The sequence below is a fragment of the Chelonoidis abingdonii genome, chromosome 2 (assembly GCF_003597395.2).
Source record: "Chelonoidis abingdonii isolate Lonesome George chromosome 2, CheloAbing_2.0, whole genome shotgun sequence".
Classification (NCBI taxonomy): Eukaryota; Metazoa; Chordata; order Testudines; family Testudinidae; genus Chelonoidis; species Chelonoidis abingdonii.
In genome coordinates this window covers 32,233,921-32,247,608 of record NC_133770.1, presented here as the reverse complement: position 1 = coordinate 32,247,608, position 13,688 = coordinate 32,233,921, and the positions used below count along the sequence as shown (strand labels likewise).

Here is a 13,688-nt window from a genome sequence, read left to right as displayed (position 1 = left end):
GAATCAATTTAAGTAGATAAATGTGAACTTCTGATAGTACTGTAAGTTAAAGCTTATTATGATACAGACTGTGTAAGACTGGACTCCACAATGAAAAAGAAAGGATTCAGCTTGCCTTATGAAATTAAAATAAGCATTTGTGTATGCAGGTTTGGAACTTCATGTTCTAACTACAGACTGAGAGCAATAAAAACAGCTTTCTAAGCCATTAATTTCTGCACAGCTGACTTCTGCTAAACAATGCTGATTATTGAAAGCATGAGGGACGTTCCAGTGGAGCAGGCTGGCATTTGTAATATCTAAACCAAGCCAACACAGTAACAATGACATCAGCACTACCACTGCTTTAATCCCAATGGCTAATAAACGTCAAATATTTAAATTATATTTAATGAGACTCTGATTCCATATGATGAGATTAAGTTACTCCACTGCTTTAAAAAATAAAAAACAAGCAAGCAAATGTTCATTATGGTTTGCAATTGTTTCTTAAGGCAATGACAGTAAATGACAGCTCCACAACAATATCAATAACCATAGCCATGTTTTCCTCACAGCTGAAATCATAAAAGTCACATCATTTTTAACACCATGAAGATTTCCCATCACCAAACACAATGGATACTAGAAGTATCCATGACATTGACCTTTTTCCTCTCCAATGCCTCAGAAATGTATGAAGATTAGCATATTCAGTTCACTAAAAAGTATTAGTTTGTTACTAATATTGCCAAAATTAGCTGAAGACTAAACTATAAACATAAATAAGTGTGACAGCATGATCAGCCATGCAATGCTAAGAGCATCTACTTATACCACAAATGGAATTGACTAGATTTGCTGCTTCTAATACAATGTTTCTTCCCATTTTAGTGGGATCCTATAAAGCAAAAAGTGTTTTAACTAGAGTACCCTTTAAAAAAGTTCTCTCATCCTTTCATGAATTTGGAAGTCATCATATCAACAGCTGATGGACCACTAAACATTTTGCCAATACCGAAAGAGCAGTTTAGTATATATTTCATCCTTAATAGTTCTCTGTGGTGCAGTTTACTCTCAATTGCAGTTCATAAAACACGTTGCTTTAAAAGTTCACACTTTCAGTTTTTTTAAGTGTGACAGTTCAAAGGCTAAATAAATGAGGACATGGTAGCAATATATAAAATTAACAATATGGAGAAAATATATCCAGTGATCCCATTTATCCCTTCTCATTATGCAAGACAAAGGGACAATGAAAATGAAAGGCAACCACCTTAATGAACAAAAGACAACCATAATCCATGGAACACAATGCCTCAAATTAGAGGCCAACAGTTTAGTACATAAGAACAGCCATCCAGGGTCAGACCAATGGTCCATCTGGCCCAGTATCCGGTCTTCCGACAGCGGCCAACGCCAGGTGCTTCAGAGGGATTGAACAGAGCAGGCAGTCATCAAGTGATCCATCCAATCATCCACTTCCTGCTTCTGGCAAGCTGAAGCTAGGGCCACTCAGAGCATGGGATTGCATTCCTGACCATCCCAGCTAATAGCCATGGATTGACCTATCCTCCATTAACTTATCTAGTTCTTTTTTGAACCCTGCTTGAGTTTTGTCTTTCACAACATCCCCTGGCAATGAGTTCCAAACAATAACTCTGTGCTGTGTGAAGAACTACTTAATTTTGTTTGTTTTAAACCTGCTGCCTATTAATTTCATTTGGTGACCCCAATTCATGTGTTATGTGAAGAAGTAAATCATAGTTCCTTAGTCACTTCCTCCATACCAGTCAAGATTATGTAGACCTCTATCATACCGCCTTTTAGTCATCTCTTTTCCAAGCTGAGAAGTCCCAGGTTTTTCAATCTCTCCTGAAACAGAAGCTGTTCCATACCCCTAATCATTTTTGTTGCCTTTCTCTGTCTTTTCCAATTCTAATGTATCTTTTGAGATGGGGCAAGCAGTAGGATACAAAAAAGAATTGTACATATAACAAGAACACCCACCTTTATATTTTATTGGTTAGACAGTTTTAAGGGACACAAATACTCATGATTCAGTGCATAAGCCAACCTCTCATTGAATGGGATTAAGAAAAACATTGTCTCAATAAATTGCCAAGTGGGGTAGTGGCACTGTCCAAAATAATGTTCCTTGTACATTCCTCTGAAGCATCTAATACTGGCCATTATCAGTCAGGATACTAGATTAATGTACCACTAATCCAAATGTCAGGTCCGGGTGACCAGCTGTATTGGTTCTTGTTAACTGAGCAGTGTAACAAAGCTTCTAAAGTTATGCTGTGGAATTTCCTAAAAGAAAACTGTCTTAATTGTGGCTTTTCAGCAAACTGATTCCAGCTAACAGCCATATAATCAAGATTTTGTTTCTAAAATTACAGTCTACCTTATTTGAATACCATTCTTAATATATTTGGGTGTTAAATAGTTGCTGATAAATTGATTTACTATAATCAATGTTTGTCAGTATGTAGTCAAGCTACAGTATCACAGCAAGAGTGGGAAAACGTAGAATTTATTACAGAGATAAATGTATATTACCGTTTAAAGTGACCTCTCCAACTGGAAAAAGCACACAGAGCCTTACATTTCTATGTTAATGGTTCAAATGGTCTAGAACTATAGTGTCAAATTGCCATTACCAGTCAATGGCTCTCTAGCAGCCCTTATGGCAGGGGTCTCAAAGTCCCAGCCCGCAGGCCATCTGCAGCCCAAGAACCTCCTGACTCCAGCCCATGGAGAAGAGACCCATGCAGCCACGTTGTCTTCAGGCACAGCCCCCGCAGCTCCCATTGGCTGGAGGAGAGGGACTAGTGACAGAGAAACTATCACTAGTCGCCAGGCAGAGTCAGCCATGGAGGCAGCAACATTAACTGCCGGACAGAGTCAGTCATAGAGGTAGTATATAAACATAAACAAGTCAAAATACCAAACACAATTATCTGATGCACACCTTGCCGCAATCCTGAAAGTTTCAACTTCTCAGTCACTGAGGCCAAACATCAACAAACTGACAGAACTGAAGTGTTACCAGGTGTCTGGCAAACACTAAAAACTCTCTGGCAGGCAAACAATTGTAGAAATAATAAAACTGTCATACAACTTTATAAGATATTCAAAAAAAAAAATACAATATAAATGTTTCCTTTTCTGACCACCATCTTCAGTGACATTATTGGCCCGCTGGGAAGATTTGAAGACTGGCCCTGGCCCGAAAGTAAATTGAGTTTGAGACCCCTGCCTTACGGGAAAACAAACTGGTGAACTCCCCAGCCCATTCCCTAGTAAGCCAAGAGACACTCTACTAAGATAACCAATGGTATAGCAACCCTGGTATCTTGCCTTTTAGCCTAAAGAGTCAATTTTTTTAAAGCTGTCACTAACTGGCTTCGGTAACAAGCCACCCTTACCATCACTACTTCTTTCATATCTCAGCATATCTCTGAATTAAAACTCAAATATGTCAGTTTCCATTAGTTAATTTCAAGGCTAGATAGGCATGTTCTAAGTGTGAATATGAACTTTTTTAAAAGTACCATTTCATAGCCACTAAGCCATTAAATTACATTCAGCTTTCCACACTTCACAAATTACCTACATGCAATATACATAAGAAATCAATGACAATGGCTAGTGACCAACACATGCATCTGGACTAAAGTTCAGTGAACCCAAAAGTTGAAATTAACAGCACTGGGCTTGCTTCCTCTAGGGAAGAATCATTAAGAACTGCTTAAATTCACAACTCCAATTACACGTTCAACACTGAAAAAAAATAGTTCTAACTGAAGTTCTTCTATGCCATTCATTTCCAAGGACACTGTAAATGAGAAGAAGAGCACAATGCAAAGTACTTTTTGTTACACAAATTCTACATGCCAATTTTTCTAACTTGACAAATCAATGCCATGCTAGATGAAATGAAAAATATACAATGAAGATTTCACCTCAATCTTCCAATTCTTTCTATTTAGGAAGCAAATTAAAAACCAACAGTAAACTACATCAAAGATGTATAATTGAGAAAGAAAATAATTCACTTAGATCCTTTTCAAGCTTACCTGCACTTGCTCTGTGGAGCTGCTACTGAGTTCATCTCCAGACTCTGAATCCTGATGGACTTTTTCTGAGCTTTCCCCTGCTGAATCACAGGACTGTTCATGTGAGAAGCTGGTCTTCTCTATTTCCATTAACTCTTGACAAGTGAAATGGCCCAGAGAGAGAGACCTGTACTGGCTGGAAACTTTGGGGGACTGCAACTCACTGTTAAGTTTTCCATTATTTTGGGCAAGGTCCAGGCTCAAGCCAAGATTTTGACCTGGGCTACTATTTGGTCCCAGATTCTGATTGGCATCGTGAACTAGGCCAGACACTGGAGAGGATTTTCCAAAACTAGAAAGCTCTGGTGACTTGTTCACATTTTCTGTCGACCTCTGTAAACTATGCATCAGTTTCAAAGAGCTATTTGGCAGACCACCTGATTGTTTAACAGGTGGCATTAGTGCTTTTCGTGTTACTTCTTTCACATATTGTGCTGGCACATAGAAGGGCTTGGAATTTTCATCCCTTTTGACTTGCCACCAATCATCATTAGTCTTTTTCACTAAGATGTATCTCTCCCCTTGTTTTATCACAATCTTTTTATCCTTTGCCTCATACTCATAATCATACTCCACTTCAATGTACAGTGGTACTGGGAGGACCTTTCCAGCTTTGTCAGCCATCTCTATCTGAAAGAGATATTCACGTTTCCAGGCGAAAGATAAGGCACATCATGACTTGTTTTTTCTGTTTGTATCTGTAGAGCTATAAGAAAAACAAAAACAAAACTGTCACTAGTCAATTGCCTAAAATGTCTGAGGGAAAAGTGGTTTCAAAATTAATATCACATATTGCATTAATTATCTAAGTCTTTCAACAAATAATAACAGTGTGATAAGAAAACAACTCTAAGATCATAGCTGAGACACTCTTTATGAAAGTAAAACAGTTGAAACAATAGTCTCTACGGTTGCCAACTGTAATCCCACAAACCCAAACATGTTTGCCCCCCCCCCCCGCCGCCCTCTGAATGAATGAATCCCCCTACCCCACACCTTCTCCAAGGTCATGCCCCCCGCTCACTCCAACTCGTCTCCCTCTGTTGCTTGGTCTCCCCCACCCCCTCTCTTTCACCAGGATGAGGCAGGCAGTAGGGGTGCAGGCTCTTGGGAGGGAGTTGGGGTGCAGGCTCTGGGCTGCGGCAGAGGGTTGGGGTGTGAGAAGCGATGAGGACTCTGGCCGGGCGGTGCGCTGGCAGCTCCCGAAAGTGACTGGCATATCCCTCTGGCAACAGCTCCTAGAGAGAGGGGCCAGGTCTCCTCTCCCGCAGGCACCGCCCCCACAGCTCCCAGCCAATGGGAGTTGCAGAATTGGTGCTCAGGGCAGAGGCAGCACACAGAGACTTCCTGGGCTCCCCAGGGACGTGCGGGCTGCTTCCAGGAGCAGTGTGGAGCCAGGGAGCCTGCCTTTGCCTCACTGCACTGCCAGACTTTTAGCACCTAAAATCTCCTGGTTTGGCCTCAGTAGCCTCCAGGAGATAGAGCCTGATTCCAGGAGACTCCCAGCAAAACCAGGAGGGTTGGCAACCCTAGTCACAACTTCTGCCCTCGTATGCTCATGACCCTCTTACTATCTGCAAGCTACCTATTAAGCCTATTGTTTCTGTTACTTAGCAAAGATGATCAGTGTTTTTTTTAGCTCTTGAGTCAATCGCTTACTTACGTAAAAGCTTAAATTCTTCATGGAACAGTCTGACTTCTCTTATAATTAAATCTTCAGAAGGAGAAGGGCTGGTTTGCTTATTTTGCCTCCCTTTCTCTGGTCCCAATAAGTCCTCTGAGGACCCTTTCAGAGTTCCCAGAATGACTCATTAGTCCCCTTAATCATTCTCCCCCCAAACCAATGAACTTGTGACAGGCCAGCAATCCTTGCTATTCAAGTGCTATAACACCTCTTCTGTATTGGCCAAACAGATCCCTGTACAAGGAACTCTCTCCCTTCCACATGCCCATCTTCTGATACTTCAAAGTAAGGAGGTATTGTCAAACCTCTATGATAAAAGTTTAGGTATCCTTTACAAGCAGTAATGCTAGTGTAGTCTAGAAGCGAGCACATACAACTGCAGTTAAAAGTTCTTGATTTATTCCTGACTTTGTCACAGCCTAAAATGATACAGTGGATCAAGTTCTGTAACTTCTCTGTCGCTCAGTTCCACCCACCCACCCCATCATCTGTAAAATGATAATAAATTCCCACTATGGTAAAGTGCTTTGAGATCCTCAGAAGGAAAGTACTGTGTATGTGTGTGTGTTTTAAGTATTACTTGAAGCAACTTCCTCTACAGAGTACATCTGTAGGCTTTGATATTTTAATATATCTGGAAACCTGATTCGCGAGATTAGTGTTACTGAATGAACCCCTACTGATCACACTGTAGTCAATAAGAAAATTCACCATTGACAACAGGACCGAGATCAGTATTTATAGTTATTTGTTTGGTCAAGGAAAGCCTGGGTGCCAGAGTGCATTTAAAACCACTGATGACATCCTTTAGTCTAGTAGTAATTAAGTTCTCGCACTCTACATGGCATTTGTGCCATCCTAAGGTGATGTACTATACAGAATACAATTATACTACCTATGTAATAGGAACTGGAGCAGTTAAAACATATTAAGTTAGATTTTCAGATTAAGAGCTCATGCACAACATCTTTTAGGTCACCCATTTCCTAGGGGAAATGGAACACTTCTCAACACAGAGACAGTGATTATCCATTAAATTGTGTAAGGACATACTCAATATTGGGTAGGTTTTATGAAAGAAAAAAAGCCCCCTCCTGGCCATGATTCAGGAGCCTCAGGTCCAAAATTTAGTCTCTCTCTCATAAAAAGACTTCTCCAATTTTAATGGAATAATGGGTTTGTTATGACAATTCCCTCACTGTCAGACACATACCCCTGCCAGAAGAGATTCATCCATAAATAATCTGGGGCCTTGTCTAAGCATAAATTTGCACTACTATAAATAAAGTTGCTTTTTTAAACCAATTTACTTAAAATTGGTGTAAATCTGCATGTAAACGCTTTTAGGTTGGTTTAATAGTTTATTTCAGTTTAGCAAAACCCTGTAAAAAATGTAATCTACATTGAAATAAGACTCTCAAACTAAAATAAGAGTGACTACACAGACTTGCACGAGTTTAAATTGATTTTAAAACCCACCTTTAGTTAAATCTCTGCAACTTTCAGATAAGGCCTGAAATAAGTACTCTATGTAGCTCGGCTACTTCCCTAGATTCCACAGCATCTCCCATCTTCAAATATCAGCACTACTCTACACAAAGGGCAAAGATCTCCCCGTGTGTGGTTGCTGTCATAGCAGTTAGTGCAGTTGTGTATTGACTGCATTTCTAAGGGCATGGCTACACTTGCGAGTTAGAGCACATTAAAGCAGCCCAGTGCACTCTAACTCACGACGCATCCACATTGGCAAGGCATGTAGAATGCTCTGACTCCGTGGCTAGAGCGTTCCTGGTACTCCATCTCAGCAAGTGGAATAACATTTGATGGGGCTTCGCTGGAGTGCCGTGGTGCCAATGTGGGTGCCCAGGTCTGTTAATACACTCTGATCAGCCTCCAGAAGTGTCCCACAATGCCTGTTCTAGCCACTCTGATCATCAGTTTGAACTCTACTGCCCTGCCCTCAGGTGACCAACCATAAGACCCGCCCTTTAAATTCTCTGGGAATTTTGAAAATCCCCTTCCTGTTCTCTCAGCCAGGCATGGAGTGCCCTCAGCGAATCTTTCCAGGTGACCATATCTCCATGCGCCAGGCGATCCCCAGTATGGAGCAATGGTGAGGTGCTGGACCTCATCAGTGTTTGGGGGGAGGAAGCTGTCCAGTCCCAGCTGCGCTCCAGCTGTAGAAATTACAATATCGTTGGGCAGATATCAAGGAACATGATGGAAAGGGGCCATGACTGGGACGCTCTGCAGTGCAGGGTTAAAGTGAAGGAGCTACGGAATGCCTACAGCAAAGCCCACAAGGCAAACAGCCACTCCGCTGCTGCCCCCATGACCTGCCATTTTTACAAAGAGTTGGACGCAATACTCGGGGGTGACCCCACCTCAATTCCAAGTACCACCCTGGACACTTCAGAGCCCAGTCCAACAAGGCAGGAGGAGGAGGAGCAAAGCAGGACCAAGGATGCTGAGGAGGAAGACACCCCATCATCCCTGGATGCATGCAGCCAGGAGGAAGGTAGCCAGTCGCGGCAGCCAGTGCTTGGGAGGACAAACACCAGAGGAGGTTCCCAGTAAGCAGCTTTTATTTTGGGAAGGAAGTTATTCAGTGCGAGCTCTTGGGGCGAGGAGGGTTAGGGCTGCATGCATGCCTAGATGCGGAACAGGGCGTTGATGTGCTCTCTCACATCGCAGTAATCGGCCTCAGTGACCTCTTCAAAGGTCTCATCCAGAACTTGGACAATGGGCTTGCACAGGTTACATGGGAGAGCCACTGTGGTCCTTGTCCCAGTAAGGCTAACATGTCTGTGCCACTGTGGGGGGGAGAGACAATTGTTGCAGACAGGCAAGCTGCATATGGGCCAGGGTGGAAGCCACATTGTAGAAGAAGACCCTCCTCTGCTTCCCAGGTCACCTCAGCAGTGAGATATCTTCCAGGACGAACTCCTGTGGAAAATGTGGGGACAGTGTTCAACATAGGGGCCCCCTGCAGCTTTTGGCTCTCCCCAAGGCACAGAAACCCAGAGGACAGTACAGCCGTAAAAGCATCAGTCCCCCTTGACCCTGTGCTTACTCACCATTTTGGGGCTCCCGAAGGTTATGTGCGCTCACTTTGGAATGGGCAAATTATGCTATTGTGTAGACTGTGCTTGCCCTCCTTAAGTATAGGGGAATCCTTGCTCTGTCTGATGTGAACAATGCTGTCTCTGTTAAGTGTTGCATTTTGCCTTTACAGATGTAACCTTGAGATCTCAGCCATCCGTTATCACCTGCTGAGAGGCTGCAAAGAACCAGGAAGAGGCCACATAGAAGCAAAGAGGACATGCTGCATGATGTCATGCAGTGTGCTCTCTTAATGAAAATCAAAAAGTGGAGGAGTGAAACAAAGGTCCTCCAGCAGAATGCGGATGGCTGGCACCAAAGCACGTAGAGGCTGATAAGCATCATGGAGCACCAAGCGGACTTGACCCAGGCACTCGTAGCCATGCAGGCAGACTACTACCGCACCCCCTCCCCCCGCGCAGCCTTTGTACTAGAACTCTTTCCCTTGTGCCCCCATGTCACCTCCAACCCACTTTCCCCAACATCCGGGTTCTCATCACCACCAGCTGCCTCCAACACCTGTAGCTTCACCACCCAACCCTGAAAACTACGACCCTTACTCACTGCACTCAACCCCCATCACCAAGAAGTATAGCCATCCTAAAGTGCAGCACTCATTGCACAGCACTCCAGACAGGAAGGCTGAGTAGAACAATAGGACATACGCAAAGCTGTGATTGTACCGTTCCCCACCCCTTTGTCCTTTCTGTTTCCCAAGCAGTTGTGTTTCTTTTCAATAAATGCATTTTCTTGCTTTGAAAACATTCTTTATCTTTGCATAAAGTAAAAGATACCTTAGCCCAGGAAAGCAACAGGCACTGCAAGTCCAAATATCATACATAGCAAAAACAGATTACTACTCACATTGGAATCATTGCACTTCACTCCTGTGCAGGACACCAGACATTACTGGTGGCTTTCAGTCTCAAATTCTCCCTCAAGCCATCACTAATCCTTGCAGCCTCACGCTGGGCCCCTCTAATAGCCCTGCTCTCTGGTTGTTCAAATTCAGTCTCCAGGTGTTGAGTGAATTTTTAGCCTGGTCTACACTGGAGGTGTGGGGGTGGGGGTTTCGATGTAAGATACGGAACTTCAGCTACAGGAATACCGTAGCTGAAGTCGACGTATCTTATTCCGACTTACCTCCCGTCCTCAAGGCACAGGATCGATGTCTTCGGCTCCCCCGTCAACTCCACTACCGCCGCTCGCTCCAGTGGAGTTCCGGAGTCAATGGGGAGCACGTTCAGGGATTGATATATCGCATCTAGATGAGACATGATATATCGATCCCTGATAAATCCATCGCTACCCGCCGATACGGCAGGTAGTCTGGACTTACGCTTTCACCCTTCTCTTCACAAATGTATTGGAGGGTACAGCACGCGGATCTTCTGGTCTTTGAAAAAAGTCCTGGCTTGCAGCTTCCTGAACAGGCCAGAGTTCCGAAAGATGCGTGCTTCATGCACCTTTTCGGGCCAGCCCGCGTCAATGTCAATGAAATGCCCATGGTGATCCAAAAGCGCCTGGAGAACCACAGAAAAATAGCCCTTCCGATTAAAGCACTGGGAGGCTAGGTGGGTTGGTGCCAGAATTGGAACATGCATCCCATCTATCGCCCCTCCGTAATTAGGGAAACCCATTTGTGCAAAGCCAGCCACAGTGTCATGCACGTTACCCAGAGTCATGGTTCTTCTGAGCAGGATGCTGTTAATGGCCCTGCAAACTCCCCACTCCAAACTGGTTAGCAACCGATCAATAGCTGTCTGGCATTGCCAGCTTCCAGACTGCAATAGCTCATCAGCATATTCCTCAGCAGTTCGGGCTTCATTCTCACAGACTGAAAGCGAAGACAGAGCGCACAGTACAAAATACGTTGAAAGATGGCACCAATTGTGGACGGAAGCAGAGGGATTGTTGGGATTTGAACAGATGCATCATGGGGCTTTGGGACAGGACACCAAATGCCCCGCACCTCCCATCCCCTTCCCACAAGCCACAGCACCAGAATGGGAAGAGGTGCTCTGTGGGATGGCTGCCCACAATGTACCGCTCCCAATGCCGCCGCAAGTGCCGCAAATGTGGACACGCCAATGCACTTGCAGCTGTCAGTGTGGACAGACTGCAGCACTCTCCCTACTGCACTCTTCGAAGGCTGGTTTAACTCAAAGTGCTCTACATTTGGAAGTGTAGCCATGCCCTAAAGCTTCTACGAGCTTGACTCCTTTCCCAAGAGTTGTTTGAGGAATATCAGAAAAGTTTTTACAATTACTTAAGATTTTTAGGAGTATTTTTGAAGAGCTACTGTTATGACCCCGAACAGTAGCCACTGTTTATGTGAACCACACAAAAACAATGGCTTGTTTCTTGTACCACCTCTGCAATAGATATTTCATTGACAAGCATTATTCCCTACATCTGCGATGAATACATCAATGATGTTGCTGCACAAACAAGAAACTCAGCCACAGAAACCATATTTGAGAACATCTGTCATAAATTGTTACCAACTGAAGGTCAGATGAAATATAAAATCCACCCAATTATCTCTATATTGGGTGGATTTTTTTCCCCTTGAGTTTGTCCTTTCAGTACCGACAAAAACATTTGCTGCAACAGCATTTCTTGAATATGGTCCCAAGATATACTTAGTTTAAGGACAGAATTAAACGCTTTGTGTAATTCTTGTTATATCAGGGATGAATTTAGTCTTTTATTCAAATTTCTCTAATGAGGCACTATTTCTTATTTTTCATGATCAAAAACAAAAATCAGCTGATCACTCTTTAAAGCTTTTCAATATATTCAGTGACTGAGGGGAATAACAAAGGAAATCAGCAATATATTCTGCATTTTATAAGTGTTCATGTTAGGAGCAGAATTTGAAGAAATCTTCTATAATATCCAAAAAGCTACTTATTTTTTTAATGTCATCATAGAGTATTTCAAGTCCATGCTTTCTATAAGACCATTTTCCCCTCACATCTGCCCCTTCAGAAATGAATTTCACATACTGAAGTTCATCAGAACAGTTTTGCTTGTCAACATGCATCAGGTATTTGTACAGAATTTTAGGCAAAAATCATTTCAAGCTAGGGTGCATATATATATATAAAACACAAGCAGCTAATGCAGACAGTAGGGACTTGCAGGCCCTTTAAAAAACAGGTCTAATCCTCTATCCCCTTCCTCAGACATAAACCATCATTAGTATTAGTAGACAAATGCAATTTCCCCCCCCTACAAAAAAAATTTTAGACTTCCTTAAAAATTAGAGGCATAACAAGTAACCATCCAATTCCTGATAACTGTCTATTGACTAAGCCTACAGACTTGTGAGTACATGGTATATTTTAAATTGTTGTCAAAGCCACTTTTAAAGGCCACTTTTCACCAACTGTACGTAGTAATGAGCATGCAGCCTAACATCAGCTCCTTGCCTTTCACTGTGCACTTTTGTTATGTTGTTGACAAGAATGACCAGCTATAAATAGCTGAGCAAATCTGTGTCTATACACTATGATTAAATCATACAAACAAGCAGCATTCAAACTATTTTAGGGCGTGTTAGTCACCATTCAACATGGACATCTGAAAAATACAGTAATGGCTACCATCCCAATTAGCATTTAAGTTGTTTTGATCGGAGCCTTAGGATTCGTTTTAACAGGTGAAACAAAATTACATATGACATTCATAGCTCCAGTGACTAATTTGTGAACACGTATATCTGCAGTATCTAAATAACCAAAGGTCTACGAAAAATATACCAAATGGTATTGAACACAGCCTGTGCCATCACACACACACAAATCACTTCACATTTTCAACTCAAGAAAGTCTCTCTCTGCCAACTGCACAACCCGGGCTATGCTGCCAGCTTGTCGGTATAGGGAAGGCGGGGGATAACAGTGCTAGTGTTACTTTGCCCCCACCCAACCCAGGAGTTACGGTGAGTCACAGCAGGCCAGCCTCGCAGGGGTCTAACCGCCCCTGGAAGACAGCGCAGGAGGGACAGATGCCTTCACGCTTCCGGGCACAAGCCAGCCACGGGCAAGGGCCAGGAAGCCACTTCCCCTATGGGCAGGTTATTCCATAGCTGCTCGCTACCGGGATCCTCCAACCGGCTGCTCCCAGTCACCCTCTGGGCCGGGCCAGGGCTGCCCGGCTCGCCCCGCATGGCACCCCTAGGACCCTCGCCCTCGGGCACCGCAGGGTGGGGGCACCAGGAGCCCAGGCTCCCCCAGAAACAGACTTGGGGGCACCGTCCGAGACCCCCTCCCGCCGCAGCCAGCCAGGGGGCGTCCCTGGGAGCAGCAGCCTCCCACCAGCCCCCTCCGCCCCGCCTCGCCGTAGCCCCCTGCTCGCAGCCACCTTACCCGGGTGGGCGTCGACTCCGCTCCCGCCTCAGCGCAGCGGCTCCCGCCACCGCCACCGCTGTCTCCTCCTCGCGCAAGGGCAGCTCCGCCAGGACACGGCGCGGCGTCAGCGCTCCCGCGTCACGTGCCGGGGGAGGGGAGGGGAGGGGCGGGGGAAGTGGAGAGGGAAGGTGCTGAGGGCGGGGACAGCTGGGGGCGTGGGGAGCTGGAGAAAGAGAGAGAAGATGGGGGGGTTGTGGGGGGAGTGAGAGAGGAGCTAGGGGGGACAGGTTGTGGGAACCTGGAGGAAAAGAGAAAGAAGATGGAGGTTGTGGGGGCGGGTGAGGAGCTGGGGGGGGTGGGGAGACAGGGGTTGTGGGAATCTGGAGCAAGAGAGAGAAGATGGGGGTTGTGGGGATCTGTGAGGGGAAGGGAGATGGGAGG

General features: G+C 44.5%; 1 protein-coding gene across 9 annotated transcripts in view; it reads right to left on the bottom strand.

Annotated features, from left to right (window-relative positions):
• Positions 1 to 13,373, bottom strand: part of ARHGAP12 (Rho GTPase activating protein 12) — a 153,390-nt gene extending 140,017 nt beyond the window's left edge. For 6 of the 9 annotated variants that reach the window (XM_032799082.2, XM_032799083.2, XM_032799084.2 and 3 more), the window contains exons 1-2: positions 13,266 to 13,357; positions 4,065 to 4,809 (exon numbers count right to left, since the gene is read on the bottom strand). In XM_032799082.2, the coding sequence (XP_032654973.1) occupies positions 4,065 to 4,727 (663 nt within the window). In that variant the 5' untranslated portion in view covers positions 4,728 to 4,809; positions 13,266 to 13,357. Of the gene's footprint in view, positions 1 to 4,064; positions 4,810 to 13,265 lie in introns of all 9 variants that reach the window. The other 3 variants (XM_032799088.2, XM_032799089.2, XM_032799090.2) reach the window with 1 other exon arrangement.
• Positions 13,374 to 13,688: the final 315 nt, after the last annotated feature.